Here is a 21853-nt window from a genome sequence, read left to right on the forward strand (position 1 = left end):
ACTCACAGGTGGGATTACAAGAAATGGCTGTAATTAATGCATTTAAAGAGTTATTTCAGACCATCAAAACCAAATTTGATTATAGCTATCCACAGAAGAGCAAAAAATGTCGCAACACAGGCAAACTCTGTGTGTGGTAAAGTATTTTGTCATAACAGACATGACATTTAAGCACTTTTGAGAATTTCAGCCAGTTTTCTTTTACATAGAAACTAAGACTTGCTGTAGCGTGACACTAAATCCTTGATTTTTGTGCTCAAACACAGTAGTAAAATCATGACAAATTCCATTACTTTCTTTGTTGTCTTTTGTTAACTCAAATCCTTTACCAAACACTGATACAGACCAATTATAATGTTTCATTGTGCAATTCAGTTTTATTTACACAATTAGTTATCACTGAATTATAGAATACAGTTTGAATGAGCCAAGATGGTGGGACAGCATTATTTTAGTATACCATGATTAACAAAACTCAAAAATGCACAAGTAAATTTAAATTTTTATTCACCTTCAACTACATGGAATCTCTCTCTCTCACACTCACACACACACACACACACACACACACACACACACACACACACACACACACACAAATTGACATAATGTACAAGACCACCTTTATGTGCATTAACAATATTAGGAAAAGGATAGTTTGCTATTCACTGTAAAGGTGACATGTTGAGTTGCAAACAGGCACAATGTAAAAACTGTTACACATTTAGCTTTTGGCCAAAGACTTCTTCAGAAAAGAAAACACAAAAAGATTTACACACGCAAGCACACTCCCTGCACACATCTCCACTATCTGCAGTGGGAGATATTGGTCATGTGTGCTTGCTAGTGTTAATCTGTTTGTGTTTTGTTTTCTGGAGAAGGCTTTGGCCAAAAACTAAATGTGTAACATTCTTTACATTGTGCCTGTCTGCAACTCAACATGTCACCTGTACAGTGAGTGGCAAACTATTTTTTTCCTAATATTGTTGATATTCCAACCTGGAGTTTACTTTTTTTTTTTAACACTTAATCACCCCTCACAAAATCCTTCTCTGCTTTGTGGAAAAAAATCTAGCCTGAGATTCAATCTTGGCATTCACATTTACTGTGTTTTCTTCTGAGAAAGAAAAATCTTTATTAAGATTACCAATGATCTTCTTCAGATCCTTCAATACTTTGGCCTTAGTCTCCTGTCCACACTGTGTTCCTTTGCTGAGTGCAACTATAGTTTCACAGTGAGACATCACATCCTGTTCAAATGTGTCAGCAGATTTTTCTGAATTGCCAGAAAGCAATGCTGACACATATTCATTGTCTGCACTAGAGGGCAAGGAACACTGTTCACTCTCCTGGACAGCACCAGACAATGATTTGGCACATGCATGTATATGCTTACATATGTTAAAATTTAAAATGTTGTCTAAACAGCTGCATTTATACGAATGTACACATATGTTGCAGGTGTTACACTTAAGTGAACATTTTCTTTCGCATATCAGTTCTGAATTTTTTACAACAACATACACTTCACAACCAGTGGAAGAAAGCACTTCCCACAACCCTTCACCCCTGCATAAAATCATCCCATTTGTTATAGCTGAGCTATCGTTGTGGCTTGCTTTCACTCTTGACGCCCTAGAACACTGTTTACGTTTTGAGAGCTTCACTAAGCCCTCATATACTTTGTCTCTCACTAAACATAACAAAGCATTTAATGACTTATCCAGCCTTCTGCACTTTTTCCCTTCTAGATAACTGTATTTAATAACTTTATGTAGGGACTCCAAGTAATTGTTTGTATTAATGCCCAATCGGTGCCTAAAACAATACGCCCACTTTTCCACTCGCTGGCAGTACATCTTAAGAAAGTACCTGCCAAATTCTGCAGTATCCGGATCATTCAATAAGTCTTCCACCACTTTCTCCAGACTACAACTAAAAACATCTATATCCAGTTCAGTCTGAAGTCGCTTTAGTGAACTAAACACTGCTGATTTTTTCTCACTACCCCCAGAAATTCTCCTTAAATTCTGAGACCAGTTCCGTTGTATATGCCAAGAACACAGCAACTGGTTTGGCACAGGTCCCATTACTGCTGACCATGCATTATAAAATGCTGGTGCATCGTCAGACATAAACACATTGGTCTTTACAGTGCCCACTCTTTCTCTCACACATTTGAAATAAAAAGACAGTAAGCACATGTCTCCCCTATTTGAAAAACAAAATGCAACTGGCATTCCAGCACCATATCTATCAACAACGACAATAGTAAAAAGTTGAAAATCATATGCAGTCATGCCATGAGTCCCATCCACACATATTTTGTCTTCTCCATACTTTAGAAGTTGTTCGGCCTGAAAGTCTGTCATTATAATAAGAATGAAGTCTTCATCTTGAAAATTAGGATCCACTTGTTTTTGCTGCTTGAAATACAGTACTGGGTTGTCACTTTGTCTCTTCATTTCTTCAACCCACAATTTCACACTCACTGCATCATTTTCATGCTTCTTCGTTGCATAACCAATATCAAAATCCCTTTTTATATTATGCAAATCTTTTTTCTCAAGGAGATGGATTCTCTCCACACTTGCAGCGATTGGTGCACTTCGGACATCTTGTAAAACTCGTCCAACAGGAACACCCTGTGACAGCCGTCCTGAAAAAAGAAAAAAAAAGGAAATAAAAATGAAGCACATTGATAGACCCTACGTCTGTTCACACAAATAAATTTGATAATTTCATGTTTCATGTACATAAGTGTAACATAATCCATTTTACCTGCCAACTCTGCCCTCTCGTTCCCATGCAGAAATGTTCTTCCAACATCTTGGGTGTGTCCCATATGTTTTGGAAAAAATTTTAAGCAGCATTTGTCCTCTGTTATTGTCACTTGCATGTTGGATGGACAAGTACTGCCTATTTTATTCGTGCCCATACTTTTGACACACCTGGCACCTGTTCCTTTAGAATTGAAATTGAAAGAGCGATGGCAGTGGTAATATCGAACACGTTTTTCTAGTCGCTCCTGCTCCGAACAATTCATTACATAACGAACATGGTTTACTTTTTCGTAAGAAATTTTCCACTCTTCAAAGTCTGAAAAAAATGTTAAGGCAGTATTTTTAAGTCATGTACTTGGGATCAACAAAATTTACTAAAACGTGACTAACACAATAAATATAAAAAACAAACCTGCAAGACAACCAAATTCTATCTCCTGGCACTCAAAACTAACGTCATGGTTCTCTTGAATATGTGTTCTCAGTGTGTCATAGTTGAGAAACGAGAGAGAGCACTGTGGGCAAATAATGCGGCATTTCCGACTGTTTTCCTCCGACTTCATGCCATGCACAGTTATTTGATGACGTTTTAATGAACTGCATCTCATAAATGCAATTCCGCACTGGGGACACAATTCACTGCCTTTTCCTTTTTTAGACACATGGATATCAAGTTCATGAACTTTCCTCATATGGGCGTAGAGGTTCTTTCGCATTTTAAACTCTGAACTGCATTCCTCACACTTATAGAGCGTTTCTTGGGAATCACTCATGTTTGCTAAAACAAACTAAACAATAACAAGAAACAATAACAAAACGGAACAGCAGCAACGAAATAACAAGAAGCAGCAACGAACAACGAAAGCAGTTAAATGGAGCACAAGGCAAACATCAACATGAATGGCGTCTTCAAACAGGATGCCTCGTCACGTGAAACCAACTTCCGGTCAGTAAACGTCAAAACAGCCAAGTGCGTACTGTCGGGAGACACTCCCGGCTGGCCCGTAGAAAGGAACAGTTCACCCTCGCCCGCGGTGAAGGAGGAGGGCCGCGCGGCAGCCGCTGTTGTCCCCGCCCCGGCTGGGCTGCCGTTGCCCGCGTTCTTCTGCAGCTGTGTCTGCTGTGGCGCATCCGCGTCCCTACTCGGGGGAAATTCGGCGGCGAGACCCTGTCCTCTCCTGGGCAGCTGCACTGTTCGTTTTCGCGGGCATTCATTTCTCATATGTCCTGTAGCGTGACAGATGGAGCAGGTCTGACGAGACGAAGCCCCTGTGCCCACAAACATTAATGAAAGTCGGGATATGTTTTCTGAAGTCCGTTTTTACTGTTCTCGAGTCCACCTGTTTTCGGTAAGCACTCCCCCATTTCTCTCTTGCGAGTCCAAAAACATTCCGATAAAGCTTACAGCTCTTTATGATTTCCTCGTCCGGTACTTCAAAAGGTAAGCTGTACATTTTGACATTCCGGATCCTGTAGCCAGAAGGCTGCATATCAACGTTGCTTACTGAACCATCTCTGTGTTTAAATTTCCACGTTCCCCCATTTGTATTGACCAGTCTGTCAATGTCTGCGGGATTTCCTATTTTTATAAACAGAGCGTACAGAATAAAGTCCAACTGAATTGCGTGAATGTCCAATATCAGCACTTTTACGTCATCAGTAATCCAATTGTGGATGTCGAAAGCAGTCGGCTTCTCCAAATTTCTATCGAATGTGCACTGGATCGTGTCTTCGCGATTGAGCGGTGCCGATTTTTAAACGTTAAAGGTACAAAGTTTTATACTCGCCAAGGCGAAGAAACTGCAGCTCGCTCGGCGTCCACCTTAGGCGGTGGGCGCAGTTAAGTGTGAAGTGTTCACAGAGAGGGGTAGGTGTGCAGTATAATAGCATGTGTGTCAAACACGTGCATGGGGAAATGGCTAGTGTGTGTGTGTGTGTGTGTGTGTGTGTGTGTGTGTGTGTGTGTGTGTGTGTGTTTTCTGGCATTGTGTCTCCAGTCAGAACAATGTAGGTGCATAAGTAGATGAGTGTGTGTGTGTGTGTGTGTGTGTGTGTGTGTGTGTGTGTGTGTGTGTGTGTGTGTTTGTAATCTAGCTCATCAAAATATTTCTTCCAAATGCTAGAGAAGTTTTCATTCTCTTTTGTGTGTGTCTGCCAATGACTCAATGCTTCTGCTATTCAGCGAGTGGTCTCTTTTACTCTTAAATTATTTACAGTCCAAAGATGCAGATAACACCATTCTCAAATTTTAATGCTTCACAGTGCCCAAACTATGCAGCTCGAGACGTGGGCTCCCTCTAGAAAAGCGATCTGTTTGCTGTCCCACAAATATATTACCCACTGTCCCACTGTAGATGATTTCTTTGGTATGCCAGTACATTAGATGAACTGCATATATTCAATAAGTGTGCATGTGAAACATTCAAACTCATGTTTCAGATGCACAGTTCACAACAGAATAACATCAAACCAATGTAATATTTATACAGTCTATCTCCAGCATTGGCTCTCTACATTCGTGTGGCATTGATTGGGCTGATCACTAAGTTTGCCTACTCATTTTATTCCACCAATCCATGTTGATAATACCCAAAATAATTAAACAGTATTCTCGGCTAACATAATCATTGTATTAAAGTTAGTCAGAATGATAATAATTTTGGCTTCCAATGTCATTTTCAAGTGATTATTCGTTAAGTGCACCAATGCATTGCTCCTTTTAAGAGGATACTGTCCTCATATCATTCATGTTTAAAAATTCTGTGCACATAATACAACAGGAGTATTTGTCATTTATAAATAATGTAGCACTTCACATAATACATCTAGCCATCTGTGCATGAAATTTACTCAATGTGACACCTTTAGTGTAACACACAGATTCCAAAGAAATGTTATTCTTTGAAGTATTGGGGCATTGGAACCACACCAATTGGCACGCCATTACTAATATTGGAGCTATATCCATTGTATGTGTTAATTCAACAATCAGCTACAGACTATTGGCTAAAGAAGTGGGAATTTGATAAATTAGACAAATACTAGTCAATCAGCATTTAAACAAGCAGGAAATTAAGGGCACCTATTTAGACACATTGTATATGCATGGAAAACTTCTCATAAATGGTATGGAAAGGCTGATATTTTTTGTGATATACGATACAGTTAGATTGTGGGATGGTGCACTTTCTTACAGTCTGCAGCACTGTTGTTAGGAACAGACCTATAGAACACTGTAGGTGTTTTCCTCCTAAAGGAATTCTAGATCACATAGTCACAGAGAAAGATAATTAGCTACAGTACACTTAGTAATATAACAAAATCAGAGCCAACAAAGGCCTTTATGAATTTGCTAGGTGTGAAAATGGGATAAAACAAGTGATGCCTTCAGTAAATTGTGTGCTGTCTAAATTTCATACATTGATTGTACAACATTAGGTGAGGGAGGTACAAGAATGCCATGACCATCAACAGGAACCCTGTGCATGCCAGAGGCAGAGATGATATGGCAGCCAGTGATATCTGGTGCCACATGTATCAACTCCTATTGATAACATAGTTGTGACTGCAACAGATTCTAATGCTATGTCATTTGTATTTCAGTGTTGTGTAATGCAGTGAATAAATGGTGGGTTAGTCAGTAAAATAATGTAATAGATAGTATATGGTTATAGCATCTTGCAACAGAAGCTGCATGTTGTCAGACTGATAGCCTGCTTACTGTGGTACAAAGTGGCCAAAGCTGAGGAAACTTAGATACAGCACAGAGATAACTACTGCTAGAAAATATGTTTAATGGGTTAGGTTAGGTTAGTGTTGTTTAACGTCCCGTCGACAACGAGGTCATGAGAGACGGAGCGCAAGCTCGGGTTAGGGAAGGATGGGGAAGGAAATCGGCCGTGCCCTTTCAAAGGAACCATCCCAGCATTTGCCTGAAACGATTTAGGGAAATCACGGAAAACCTAAATCAGGATGGCTGGAGACGGGATTGAACCGTCGTCCTCCCGAATGCGAGTCCAGTGTGCTAACCACTGCGCCACCTCGCTCGGTTATGTTTAATGCTACTTAGACTTATAATATTACCACTGGGTTTTTTTTGTACCATGTGGCGCATAACACTGAATGTAATGTAATGTAATAAATGAAAACTTTAATAAATCATCATATGTGACTGTCTCCATACCTTCAGATGTCAGCAAGATTGTACATGACAAGCAGAATATGCACTGTGAGTGAAAAATTCTGATTTTCACATTTCAACTCATCTGATGATGTTTTATGGTGAAAGCAGGTTCTGTTTGCAAACAAAACCATACCACAAAAGTTGCAATGTTATGTTCACATAAGAGATTTCATGTATGCTATACTAAACACTTTTCCAATGTTGTCTTTTTGCAATTTAGTGCAAGTATCAAAATACCACTGGTAATATTCTGTATGTTAAATATATGGATGCATAGCACAGTAGCAAATCGGTAGGCTATTAAGATACAATGGGGTGAAAGAAGCTTCAGTTTACAACATAGGTTTCTGAGCTGTGTAACTCAAGCAGTGCAACAAGGACATCTTGTTTTGAAGATTTCTAACCTTTTCCCTAGTGATTCTGATGTTCTTGATGATATTCAGGCAGTTTATAATGATTACTTCTTTTCGTGTCTCAATTCCAGTTTGATGAAAGTAGTAGAAAAGGTGGTGCAGAAGATATTGTAAAGATAATATATGATGTACTTTAATACTTAATGCGTCAGCAGTATGTAGGAATTTTTTTAAAATTATTACTCATGTGTCTGTGCAGAAGATAACATCCCTCATAAGCTGCCTCAAAAATTGAAACTGGGATGCATGACTTAAGAAAGAAAAAGTATTTTTTTCAAGAATATTCAAGAGTATTGCACACAACAGGCAAAGAATCACTTATGTCCACTGCCACACATCACTGATGCTGTTATACCCACAGTTACATTGACATCCATACTCTGTGAAGTGCATGGCAGTTGCCCCATTCTTGGAATCAGAAGATACACTTCTCGCTCATTTCAGAATTCTGATGCATTTCTAGAAACAAATGTTTGTGATTCTACAAACTGTAAGAAGGTAATTGCTGTAGATTTAGTAGAGATTACATAATTATTGTTTATTGGGTTGTCACCCTGCACAGCGGAAATTATTCTGGTTCCTTAGAGCAGTGGCAGCTTTTGTGTTGCCTGCACTCAAAGAGGATGAGAATCCTTTACATAACGTTGCCAAAATAGTCCTCAATTTCTCTTCTGGCACTTGCTCATACAGTCCTTATCAAGCTGCAGAAAAGGACTGGGCCATCTCCCTGAGCAGAGTCCGGCATCAGGTGCCGATATGTCTCACTCCCAATCCATAAGCATGACTGTAATACGCCTGGCTGATATCCATCCAAAAATTCTACAAAGATTTCCCTCCCCTGCTGCACAACAGCAGTTTATCTTTTGTCCATAGTCAAACAAGACCTGTGACAGCTTGTTGAGAGTACACTGAATTTTATATGTCAAAGGATTCGTAGTAAAACCTGAAAATAAATGACCATACCGTCTATGCTTTACACATATGTGACAGTCAGAAATATGAAATACCAATTTGTGCATTAGAAATGGGAAAACAAAGAGTGAAATTGTACTGTCAAAAAGAAGTCGGCACTTTCTCAATCTCAACAGAGTGCAACACAGTGCAGTATGCAATCACATAGTTACAAATAAGGCAGCTGAGTTGGCATGGTTGCATATGTCAAATTGAGGAGGCAATGATGGTCTAGGCTCAATCCTATGATGTTAAGAATCAGTTCTACAAGCCAACTTGAAGATGATTTAGGTTTTCCATATTCAACTAGTCCAACATTGAGCATGGGATACACGTAACAAAAATGACTAAAAAAAATGTAGTTTCCAAACATATTTTCTTAAGCTGTTTTTTAAAGCTTTATTTTACATTTCTGAACATTGAAAGCATGCTGCCACTCTTATCACTGGACAAAGCAGCAGTGAAAGCCATATAAGCAATGGGAAGAAAGATTATTATCAGTTCAATACTGCAAGCACTAACAAAAATTTCAGTCAATTGCATTTTAATTTATTCATTGCCTTGGTAAAGGATTATCGTGATCAGTACAATGACAAGACGGACATCTAGTTTTAACAAAAATGGTGTTCATTCCAAGTACTATCAGGACACATAACAAAATCAAAATATGTTTTTTACTGACTTACAGTATGGGTTCGTGGAAAAAGTCATCTATTGTTCAGAGCTATTCACAGTAATAAGACTTTTGCCCATGTCACAAATTTACTTATAATTGAAGTTCAGCAACTTTTGTATTGCATTTGGCAGTGGGCATCTGAAATACAATTGTTACAAAGTTCACTTCTTTTATGTACTTTAATTTATTGGAGTCTTATGACTACCATTATGTGGCAAAACTTCACTGAGGAAAAATGTTATGCTTATCGATGAGTAATATGGATAATGTGTGGTGGCTAACTCTTCTTGACAATCACTTAGAGAGGCCAGCACACTGATGACAGCCTCGCAAAACATTTACTACCTAATAATGATATTGCTGTAATCAGTAATGATCCAAAATTGACAATATTGCTGTAACACTAAAAAGGAGAAAACTCTCATCACTATGCATTATTCAATGAAGTGGAGTACTGACCGATAAAAATCTTCACTCATTTACCTAGTTGTCCAAAGAACAGCAAGTTAGAAAAATACTATATTCACAACTCTTTCCCCATGTGTGACTTTATCTGCAATATGAAACCATAAACTATGTTCATTTATTATAATATTGGACAAACAGACTTAACTATTTACATGGATTGCATTTAATTAAGGTTTAAAATCCACAGGTATTTACATACACAGATAAAAAAAAGGGGACAAATACTATAAACCATTTAATTATGCTGTAAACATTAATACTAAAAATGCATAATATAAATACAAATTTTATGCACAAGTACAAAAATTTATATAAAAATATTAGTGACACTTACTAATATGAAATACTGAAAAGTCTCTAACACAATAATTCTATGATAATTTTTGTTATTAAAATTATGTTTTTCAAAGCACCTTTGTCTTCTGTTCAACTGACTTTCTCAGTCATACATCATAGCTGACATAAAAAATTATAGAGATAAGTAGGGCAGCACAAACTACTCAGTGTTGTTCAGCTACGTAACCATACGGTTTCCAGTATAATTGTTAAGACATCTGTTTCCTCTAGCTTTTCTTAACTTTTTTCTTAACTGTAAATTGTTTCTCCAAATTTCGCATTACTGAACTTCTCTGGTAATCCACATCTTTTTGACACATTCTTGCAAACAAAAATGGGCACTTATAAGTCACCCGCTCAACACAGAGAGTATTTGGCCCTAATTTGGAAAACATGAATTCAGATGTTGCAGGAACTGTATGAAAAGGAAAAAAAACTATTAACTTTTTAAATGCATTTACATATTAATGTAAAGAAAAATAATGTAGCAGAATGTTAGTAAATGAAATAATGCAAGATACTCACAGCAAGCCACACCCTTAAAAAAGCATGTGCTATGATTTGAGTTGATTATGTAAGACTCTCCATCTTGTCGTACTTCAAAGTCAGCATGAGTGGAGTGGTGGATAAATGGTGCATGTGGCAGAAATTCTTTATATTCAGCAGAATATTTCCAGTGATCATAGTTACCACTCTCTGTCAAAATGCTGAAGTCTACACTTTAATTTCAAGAAACACACAAATTTATTTTGTCAGTTTCAGATTTTTTGAACAATGATACAATGATACAATTAACATGCCAAAAGTTTTCAGCTGAATCAATTATAATGATTACACTCATTAACTAGGCACTAATACAATTTTTCCAAAAACTTCTCTTTAAAATTTTAGCACGATTCGTTTCTTTGGAACCATACTTCAAAAGCTGTTAAAGGACATTCCTTGGGAAATGTCAAGTAACAATCAGTTACAGATGGTTGTAGCCTCTTGACCAGTCCCTTTTTTCCTTAGAGTGACTTACAACAGTTTTTATGTCCATGAATGAACATCAGCCTTGTTTGTCATTGTTGTGAATAGCAGACTTTTGAGATGAAAATATCAAAAACCTGACTTGCTTTTTCAGTTCACACACTCATATCTTATGGTATTATATTCCAAGCTACTCTTCATTGATCAAAAGTCTGATCACTGCATAATAGTGAGTAACAAGGATAAAATGGGGTGTGCTATAAACTTTTGGCATGGTTATTACATTATGAAATAAAACTCATAACAATAAAGCACATATATTCTCTAAAATATACACATGTGCTTTCTCTAAATTTGGGCAAAGCAATGTGCGACAACCCAGATTTTGTCAATGAACTGCTTGCATTAGCTTTTGAAGTGTTCTTAGGTCACTGATATATGATAACAGCCAACATTTATGTACACAGAATACATACTGATAGACCTGAATGCTCCTTGCATTACTGTGTGTGAACAGATAAGAAATGATATGACTTCAATGTTGACTGTTAATATACTTTAACCTTCTAAGGAAGCTTAAAGTATACCCACAGTCAACAATGAAATCGTAACTATACAGTTTAGAAGCTGAATGTTTCAAACTATGAGTTTTTGTAGTGTTTGAGATACAGCAGTAAGGCATAAATAAGAGGAGAAAATCATTTCTGGAAATAAAAGCACAAACAGCTGTTTATTGCTTACAATTGTGGCAATGGTTCAAGTACATATTTAATAATTCAGATAAGGTGTCAGATAAGAATTCACTGAGTCTCACTTGCTCACTTCTTGAAGAAGTCAACATACATTTCCACGATAGGTTAAGTCAGCCTCCACACAACAAGGATCAGCAGCCTGGTACCATTTTGTAGCATTATAGCTGCTTGCTGATGACTCAGACGATTAGGAAAAGTTACTGGTTTTTGATGAGCAAACTGTCTAAGAGTCTTGTTCCTCATTCACTGCGGTGACTAGATTTACATTACCATGATATGACTCTTCAGATATGACTCCCAACAGATATTTCCAATAAAATTGCTGTTAGGTCTGCCACTGGATCACATTTTGTGTACAGCACAATGTGTTCTTGAAACAACTGCTCAGCATCATCTCATCACTGCTGGTAAGTAGTAAGTGCTGGTGTCAGCACTGTTATGCTCTGTTAGGAGGCCTCGTTCGGTCTGAAGGCATGCATCATGGTCAACTTGCATGCAGACGGATGACGGTAGCATGTTCAGAGCATCCTACCAGGAGGCATGCAGTGGCCTTCTGCACACGTGCCAAGTGACATGGAGGGTCCATCTAGCTAACACTTTTTGCATGGCTCCCAGTCACAGTAACCCTCATCAGCAGTACCAGTAACCTGGTGTATGCACATAAGGCCACAGCTCAGTTCCTAGTAGGGGGCTCTCAACATGCTACAGTCATCTGTCTGCAACCAGCTTGACCACACATGCTGGTCTTTAATCCTGGCCTCCTAAAAGACCAAAGCAGTGCAAAAAATTGGAGTTGTCACTTGCCAGTATTAACAAGCAGCTGCCACCTGACAATGTCAAGCTATTAACTTGAAGAAATATTGTGGGGTATGTAAAAAATGGTCCAGTGGCAGACCTGAGAGACATATATTATGAGAAAACTCAAAAGTTGACTATAACTGACCTTCAGATTCTGGTAACACTAAAATGCCTATAGCCCCCGGAGCATTATTTGACAGGATCACTCTCTTGCTTGCCTTCATTTTTGCATGTAATTCAGCAATTATTATGTGTGATTTTCTCCTACTTTCCAAGCCGTGACACACATTTCAATAACCTTTACAAGTAGAAGAGTTTAACCAATCTTTGCCACTGATTTCAGCGCTATTACACCAATTAATAGAGCTTCTTGTAACTGTCTCAGAGGTTTTTATTCAATATATATGTTTCTTTGAGTATATCTATGATTATTATTTATGTAGCTTTGTAATCTCCCCACCTGTCTTCATATCTATTAGTAGCTTTATCACAGTCACAGTGATTAGGCTAAAGGCCAAGGTTAATTAAGCCTACAAGCATGAGAAGGAGGTCGGGACAGAACATTATAACGTCAGTGCTCATTTTAGCAAGAGCAGACAGTGCTGGGGTGGGGGGGGAGGGCTATTACATGTATATGTAACACATTAGTCTGAAGACTGGTTTGATGTAACTCTCCAAACCCTAAGAATAGTTGACCATGCACTGCATAGATATGTACCCAGTAGAACAGTTCGTAATGGAAGGGACCCTCCATGGCATACAGTCACTGTAAAGAAACTTCTAAAGATCCAGAGATTACTGCCTAATAAGTGAAAAACAAAGCATAGGGTTATAAATAGAGAAAAGCTGAATGAAACACTTTTGGCTGTCAAGGGAGCAACAACTAAAGCCTTCAATTACTACTATTATGATATTGTCACATGATTTTTCACAAAATCCAAAGAAATCCTGACCATATGTAAAGGTTAAAGAGGCATCAAAGTGCCTAGTCACTTGGAGATGAGACAGGAACTGAAACTGGGACCATCAAAGCAAAAACTGAAACATGAAACTCTATTTTCAAATGTTTCTTTACAAAGGAAAATGCAGGAGAATTGCACAATTTTAATCCTCGCACCACTGAAAAGTTGAGGATGTCAAATTAAACACCAATCAACTGTCAAATTTCCAACCTTATTTTATTTGGCAACCAGTTTCAGCATTTTATTACTCCATCTTCAGACCCCTACAGTGGTCACTTCAACCTGCGGGTCGGCAGGTGATGGTTGAAGTAATCACTGTAGCAAATATCTACTAACACCAGAGTTACTGGCCCCTGTTTTGATCATAATCCAGATATATTCTTCCTACACATCAGTCAGGGTCCTGAAGCTGGCGTGGTAAAATGCTGAAACTGGTTGCCAAATAAAATAAGGTTGGAAATTTGACAGCTGAAAGGTGTTTAATTTGACATCCACTATCAAACAGCCGAGACCCACAACCATCTCTAAAGAGATGGACATACAGAGACTGAAAAGTTGAGCGAAATAAATGTTTAGTGTCAGCAGTTTTGGGACACAACTCAAGTTGTTAATACTGAACATAGCTCCAAGGTCCAATAAAATCCCTGTCATATTCAATACTGCATTTGCAGCTGAGTCAGTCCCTTTTTCAAGTGTAACCTACTGTAAAGCCTTTGAACAAAAAACAGTGCCCAGCAGTTGGAAGAAAACACAGATCATATCCATTTACAGGAAAAGTAGTAGAGTGATTCACAAAATTTCTGTCCAGTATTCTTAACATTGATTTGTTGCTGAATCTTAGAACACATTCTGAGCTTAAACTTAATGAAGAGTGATATCATCTATGCTAACTATCACACAGTCCAAAAACACTGATCATGCAAAACCAAACTCACACTTTTCTCATATGATTGCTGAAAGGTTTGGATCAAGGCAGTCAGATATATACAGTGTTTCTTGATACCCAAAGAGCATTTGACTCAATACCACATCTACATTTATTGTCAAAAATATGATCATATGGGATATCAAGCGAAATTTGTGACTGGATTGAGGACTTTTTTGGTAGGGAGAACACAGCAAGTTATCCTGCTTGGAGAGTCATCAGCAGATGTAGAAGTAACTTTCTGGTGCCCAAGAGAAGTGTGTTGACACCTTTTCGGTCATGTTATGTATAATAACTTTGCAGACTAAGTGTTACCAAATAGGACTGACTGCGGATACTGAATGTACAGAGAAGGGCACCACGAATGGTCACAGGTTTGTGTGACCCACTGGAAAGTGTCACAGAAATATTGAAATAACTGAACAGGCAGATTCTCAAACACAGATGTAAACTACACCAAAATAGCCTACTTGTGAAGTTTCAAGAACTAGCTTTAAACGATGACTCCAGGAATACATATTGCTCCAACAGGTATTACAAGAACAAGATTACATTCATTACAACACACATGGAGGCATTTAAACAATCATTCTTCCCAAGACTCACACGTAAATGGAACAGGGAAAACCCTAATAACAGGTACAATAGAATGGACCCTTGCCACGCACTTCACAGTGGTTTGCGGAGTATGCATGTAGACTAGGCTACACTATGCAAACCTCTTCAATAGTTCATAACTATGGCAACCTACATCCACTTGAATCTGCTTGATGTAGGCACATTTTGTTCTCCCTCTACCATTTTTACCCACTACACTTCCCTCCACAACCAAACTGATTATTCCTTGAAGCTTTAGGATGTGTTCTATCAACCTATTCCTTCTTTCAGTCAAGTTGTGCCATACATTAATATTTCCCCCAATATGATTCAGTACCACTTCAATAATTACCTTCAAACATTATTCTATAGCACCACATATCAAATGCTTATATTCTCTTCTTTCCTGTTCTGTTTCTTTCATATTTCACTTCTGTATGAAGCAACACTACAGACAGATACTTTCAGAAACAATTAAATGTCAGATGTTAAAGTTCTCTCTCTTCATAAAAGCTCGACATGTAACTGGAAGTCTGCATTTTACATCCTTTATAGTTCTGCCAATGTTAATTATTTTGTACCGAGACTGTAACACTTCTTTACTGTTGAGTTGTTGCATAAGTTCATAGCATTCTTTCATAAGTTTAATAAACATGACAGATACACACAACAGAGACTTTAGTTATCAATAATATTTACTCCTTCACTATTTATAACAATCTGTAATTGCTGGGGTAACTTTTTGAATCTGCAACTGCAGAAAATATGTGATTTTGAGGTGAAGAACTTGTTGAGCCATGTTTGGAGTGCATTTTCATCTGGGAAGGAAGTCCATTGAAGATTATTCAATAGAGTGTGGAAAAGAAGAAAACCTGAGGGTGTAAAATCAGGTGAATGAGATGTGTGTGGGATGACTTCCCAATCCAACTCTTGTATAGGGTTTTTTGTCAGTCTAGCACAATGGGAGTGGGTGTTATCGAATAGTAGCATCACTTCGCGCAGTCTTCCTGGTCATTCTTCTTGGATTGCATATGCAAGGTGTCTCAGGTGTTTACAATAAATGTCAGCAGTGATGGTTACACCTCGGAGAAGCAATTCATACTACACCACAGTGAATACACAGAACTGCTGAATTTATGGTATTATTAAATTCCGTGTTGTGCACAAAGAGCTGTTGCACTTTCTGTATGTGACTGTGTGGTGTGGATTCACAAGCACCTTTATTCTCGATCTAGTGAAGATGCTGAGTCGCGATAGGCACAGCAAAAAGATTCACACAATTATAGCTTTCGGCCGTTAAGGCCTTTGTCAGCAGTAGACACACACACACAAACACAAACACAACTTGCACACACGTCTGCAGTCTCAGATAACTGAAACCACACTGTTATCTGAGATTGCAGATGTGTGTACAAGTTGTGTGTGTGTGTGTGTGTGTGTGTGTGTGTGTGTGTGTGTGTGTGTGTGTGTGTATTGCTGACAAAGGCCTTAATGGCCAAAAGCTATAATTGTGTGAATCTTTTTGTTGTGCTTATCGCGACTCAGCATTTCTGCTATATTTCCTTCTCTAATATTGTTACATTCCACCCTGGATTTTCCATTGTTTGATTTATTCTCGGTCTATTCTTCTATGAAGAGAATACACTCAGAGGGCCTGTCAGGTGTACCATGGCATCAGCATGTTATCGAGACCTCCCTGTCCATCATATGACTCCTGTTTTGGATAAGAGTAAATGTGTGGAAACCACTGTTTCCATGCAAGATGGGGCAACACCTCATGTAGCTCAATCATTGAAAGATCTGCTTAATGCAACCTTTCACAAATGTATTGAGACCAGAGGTTTTCCAGATATATGGCCTGCAAGATCACCTGATCTGAATCTATGTGACTTTTGGCTCTGGGGATTTATCAGGGACATGTTCGGTTCCTACCTGATATGAAGGCCAGTATACAAGAACACATTACTCAGATTCCACCAGCACTGCTGCAAGCAACTGTTGATCATGTCATTTTATGGATGCAGCATTCATCAATGTGCCCAGTGCTCATCCTGAACAAACTGTGTAAGCAGATGTTAAAAAGAAAATCAACATTATGCACTTCTCACATGTTTGACCTTTTCTGCCCACCCCTCCTGTTCCTAATCCACTATATATAGAAACATTTCTATACGTCTTTCTCGCATTTACAGAGCCAGGTTTTCACCTGGTGGCCAAAACTGGAATTAATTTTTTTCCATCGTAAATCGGTTCCTCATTAATGCATAAGAATATCTACCGTGTTTCACTTCTCTGTGAGTAGCTGCACTTTAATTATAACCACCTGCTACAATGCTACCTTTGTGACTCAAATGTCTCTATTTTTTTCAATCAGATAGCTCCCATCTTATTAATTTCCTACCTTTCTGTAATGTCAGCCACACAACAATTACAGCACACACTGGACCTCTGTGAGTTGCTGCACATTAATTACAACCAAATGCTATAATGCTCCCTTGGGGACTCTCAAAATCCTCTATTTCTTTCAATTAAACAGTTCCACCTTCTTAGTTTCCAAATGTGCAGTTTGCAATTGATAAATAATGGCCAGAGTTCAATTCTGCTCTTACAAATGTTTAGCAATTTAAAATCTTATTTCTGTATCTTTGTCTTACCAATAAAGTCAATCTGAAACTTTCCAGTGTACCCAGATCTCTTTTATTGTTACAAAATTCTTTCATGATTCTTAAATCCAATGTTTGCAATGACTAAATTTTGGTCTGTGCAAAATTCTACCAGGCTGCTTTCTATTTCATTCCTTTTATCCAATCCATATTCTCCTGGCATTTTTCTTTCTCTTCCTTTTCCTACTAATGAATTCCAGTCTCTCAGCTATAACTAAAATTTCATCTCCATCAATGAACTAAGTAATTTCTTTTATTATATAATGTATTTTTCAGTCTCTTCATCATCTGCAGGGCTAGTAGGCGTATGAAATTGTACTATGATGGTGGGCTCTTGGCTTTGTGATATCTTGACTATGATAATGTGTTGACTATGCTGTACATAATAGTTTACCTACATTCCTATTTTCTTATTCATTATAGCCCTATTCCTTCCTTACCCCTGTTTGATTTTATGTAGATAACCTTGTACTCCCTGCCCAGAAAGCCTATTCATCCTGACACCATACTTCACTAATTCTACTTTATGTAACCTCTGCCTACTGATTTCGCTTTCCTAATTCTCTAACCTACTTACTTAGGAATCTAAAATTCTATGCTCTTACCCACATAACACCTGATTTGTTTTTCTGGTGGCAACAACGTCCAAAGTCGCCTCTGTGAGAAGATCCAAATTGGACACTATTTGCCTCTAGAATATTTTATGTTAGTAGATGTGATCTTAATTAAAAAAAAAAAAGAAGAACTGCATGTCCTCAGGATATCTAACAGCTGTAATTCCCTCTTGCTTTCAACTATTCACAGTACCTATACTGCAAAGCCATGTTGGCCAGATAAGTGAAACACGCAGATAGTTTACCCTGCAACTACTGAAAAGACTGCTGCTCCTCTTCAAGAACCATATGTTAGTCTGGCCTCTCCACCAATATCCATCCAGTGTGGTACTGGGAGATGAAGAAGCTTGCACAGGATAGAGTAGCATGGAGAGCTGCATGAAACCAGTCTCAGGACTGAAGACCACAACAACAACAGTGGTTGCACCTGGAATACGGCTACCTATATCACTTATGCACACAAGTAATAATATGCACTGTCTGCCAAAAAGAACAATTAGTCTGTTACTTTGCAGCAAGCAAACAAAGCAAACTGCTGCAATGAAGACAGTAAATTCTAAACTACTATGCATTACAATAATGTAGTATAGGCCCTTACTGTACTCACATTGTAGGATTGAGCTTCTTCATGTTACTAAAATCAGCAACATACTCCCAGACATCAGCTGGTTTAGTATCTCGTATGATAATTTTAAAAATGGCACTGTGCTCTTGAGAACGAAAGATAAAATAAAGCACAATTGCTGCAATAGAAACAGCAGTTATGCGTTTCTTGTACCAACGGATCTGCATTGTTGGAGGAATTTTATCTTTTTTCTGTGGTATTGTAGGGTAACAGCTCTAACTGAAAAAAATGTAAATGCAAAACGTTTCTCATAAAACTGCACAAAACATTTAATATTCTATTTCTGAAATTCAATTTATGTTACTGCTATTCCAAAAATTAATTCTCATTGTATTATTAATGATCATATGCAAAATATTACCTATGTGTTTCACTGTTTTCTTAAAGTAAGTTGTTAAATACAACTGCATTATCAAATGATGAATTTGATTTATATCAACAAAAACAAATGCTATCCATAAAGAAGAGTAAATGAAAATGCAGTGTTACATCTTAAAAGTAAGTAACAAAATCTTATCCCTCAACAAAGCAATTACACAAATAATTATTCTAAATCCTGCGAGAGTAAGCTTAACTGCCAGATAGAAACTGTTGGCACACTCAAGTGAAATATTTGTGAACAGCTCCAAAGGAAGGAAGAAATGAGCAACCCTTAAAATATTTCCCTTCATTGTTTCTACAAATTATATCTACAATTCACCTTAGTGTTGCAGTTACAGGATTTGCATTAAGTCACAGGATTTAGATTCATCCATGGGTGTCCATATCATAGGGCAAGGGGCCGCTCTTTCTCCCTCCCCCCCCCCCCCCTCCCCAACCTCTTAGGGAATGGAAAAAAATATTGTGTATTCAGATGTTTTCTTTCAAGAAAATGATCTAAAAATTGGTTTTACACAGGTTTTTAACTGGGTCAGAATTGGGACTTTTTTGGTTACTTAAAAATCATCATTCATCTTCCAAAATATTAAAAATACTCCAAGGCCCAAATCTAATCACCCCCTCCTCCCCCCCTCTCCCACAGACTATTGTAAGGGTGCCATTGGATTAATTAGCTAAATAATTGCTTTGATGGGTGATAAGATATGAGTCTACAGAGCGTAGCTGAACTGCTTAGTCAGCAAGTATCTGAACAACAGTGCTACAGTGCTATGTTGATACAAAACAGAGCAATGACAATGACAAACAAAGCAAACATTAGATTATACCTACAACAACAGTTGTTGAAATTGACATTTCGTCAGAAGGAAACCCAAGAAATTTTGCAGAGTAAGAAAGAAGTGGCCAGTGAAATATTAGCATTTCTACACGATGAATCAGTGGAATATGAGGTGTCGTATACGCTCGACTCTGCGGACAATCTACATGAGGAGTACTGTGATGACAATACATGCTTAACAAGTGAACGTGATACTGAAACAGGTGTTGAGCCTCATAGTTCATCATAATTGCTGGACAGGGAGCTACAAATCCCATCTCCAGTCAAATGCAACCACTGTCCAAGGACTGGGTATTAAACATAATTGCATACATGAAAGATCATCTACATCGTAGTAAGAAAAACAATTATGAACAGATTTTGAATAGGTCCACAGCAATATGACCATGTTGTGGACAAGAAAAACTATGGATATTCAAGAGAGGACAAGGTGCACTTGTTACAAAAACTGGTGTTTGCGCATTTCAGGATGTATATGATAGTGCCCTACTATGTTATGCATATCAAATTGCACATGGAAGAAGTAAGATAATAAAATTTCAAACAAAGTGTCAACTTGATAATGCACTGTAAACTGAGAAATCGCCCCAAAAATTTGTAGATGAGATAAACAAACTTATCCCATCATTTAGTATGGGATTTGTTTTCAGGTCTGACCAACTGGGACTTGAAGAGGAAATGCATATGAAAGGAACCCTGGGAACTAGAGGTACCAAGAGAGCTGTACCAAGATCAACTAACATCAATGCCCTAATGCATTCATACACAATTATGCCAACTGTTGATCTGTATGGTAAACTGGCTGGAAAGTCATTTATTGGGTATTAAAGTTGGAGATGCTCTAACCCCTACTATTCTTTCTCGTGAGCATGATCTTGCAAGGACAGTAGGGAATATTTACATCATAACAAGCAAGCATGGGAAAATTGGTGTAAGAGAACAATAACTACATTATGAACACCGCTTTTGGCCAATAGCTCATCAAAATAACTTGCTTTTGTTTGATTCCTGGCCTCCTTATAAAAAAATCATACCCCCTTAGACCAATCTATCACTCCTGAAAAGTGTGTCACATTTCAGTTCACACCACCTGGAATCACTGGACAAATTCAGCCTCTGGATGTTTGCTTTTTTCCATGCCTCTAAAACAAATTATTGCACTATCTGCAGCTACGCCTTAAAGGTTACAAGATAAGTTCCACACCAGACTGCTTCACATTCAGTGGCATGCCATCACATTCCATCAGTTCTCATCACCACACCACACCTGTTGTTGTTGTGGTCTTCAGTCTTGAGACTGGTTTGATGCAGCTCTCCATGCTACTCTATCCTGTGCAAGCTTCTTCATCTCCCAGTACCTACTGCAACCTACATCCTTCTGAATCTGCTTGGTGTATTCATCTCTTGGTCTCCCTCTACGATTTTTACCCTCCACGCTGCCATCCAATATTAAATTGGTGATCCCTTGATGCCTCAGAACATGTCCTACCAACCGATCCCTTCTTCTAGCCAAGTTGTGCCACAAACTTCTCTTCTCCCCAATCCTATTCAACACCTCCTCATTAGTTATGTGATCTACCCATCTAATCTTCAGCATTCTTCTGTAGCACCACATTTCGAAAGCTTCTATTCTCTTCTTGTCTAAACTATTTATCGTCCATGTTTCACTTCCATACATGGCTACACTCCATACAAATACTTTCAGAAACGACTTCCTGAGACTTAAATCTACACTCGATGTTAACAAATTTCTCTTCCTCAGAAATGCTTTCCTTCCCATTGCCAGTCTACATGTTATATCCTCTCTACTTTGACCATCATCAGTTATTTTGCTCCCCAAATAGCAAAACTTCTTTACTACTTTAAGTGTCTCATTTCCTAATCTAATACCCTCAACATCACCCGACTTAATTCGACTACAT

At 38.1% G+C, this 21853-nt stretch overlaps 2 protein-coding genes across 4 annotated transcripts in view; both read right to left on the minus strand.

Moving 5' to 3' along the window:
* Window positions 1-482: 482 nt before the first annotated feature.
* Window positions 483-3874, minus strand: LOC126259421 (uncharacterized). Its single transcript, XM_049956204.1, has 3 exons — window positions 3196-3874; window positions 2782-3099; window positions 483-2659 (listed from the first exon to the last, which is right to left on the minus strand). Exons 1-3 carry the CDS (start codon window positions 3554-3556, stop codon window positions 1038-1040), a joined length of 2301 nt encoding a protein of 766 aa, XP_049812161.1. The 5' UTR covers window positions 3557-3874; the 3' UTR covers window positions 483-1037.
* Window positions 3875-8793: 4919 nt separating this feature from the next.
* LOC126259824 (uncharacterized) overlaps window positions 8794-21853 on the minus strand; it is a 52861-nt gene continuing 39801 nt past the window's right edge. For 2 of the 3 annotated variants that reach the window (XM_049956867.1, XM_049956868.1), the window contains 3 exons: window positions 18698-18934; window positions 10336-10529; window positions 8794-10225 (listed from right to left, as the gene is read on the minus strand). In XM_049956867.1, the coding sequence (XP_049812824.1) occupies window positions 10038-10225; window positions 10336-10529; window positions 18698-18882 (567 nt within the window). In that variant the 5' untranslated portion in view covers window positions 18883-18934 and the 3' untranslated portion in view covers window positions 8794-10037. The remainder of the gene's footprint in view (window positions 10226-10335; window positions 10530-18697; window positions 18935-21853) is intronic. The other variant, XM_049956866.1, reaches the window with a different exon arrangement.

The sequence above is a fragment of the Schistocerca nitens genome, chromosome 5, assembly GCF_023898315.1.
Source record: "Schistocerca nitens isolate TAMUIC-IGC-003100 chromosome 5, iqSchNite1.1, whole genome shotgun sequence".
NCBI lineage: Eukaryota > Metazoa > Arthropoda > Insecta > Orthoptera > Acrididae > Schistocerca > Schistocerca nitens.

Bases quoted from the DNA above. Each gene is read 5' to 3' on its own strand.
- LOC126259421 (XM_049956204.1), bottom strand. From the start codon at position 3,556: ATGAGTGATTCCCAAGAAACGCTCTATAAGTGTGAGGAATGCAGTTCA. The intron at 3,100-3,195 runs GTTTGTTTTTTA...CATTTTTTTCAG, and splicing joins AGAATTTGGTTGTCTTGCAG to ACTTTGAAGAGTGGAAAATT. The intron at 2,660-2,781 runs GTAAAATGGATT...TTCTTTTTTCAG, and splicing joins CGAGAGGGCAGAGTTGGCAG to GACGGCTGTCACAGGGTGTT.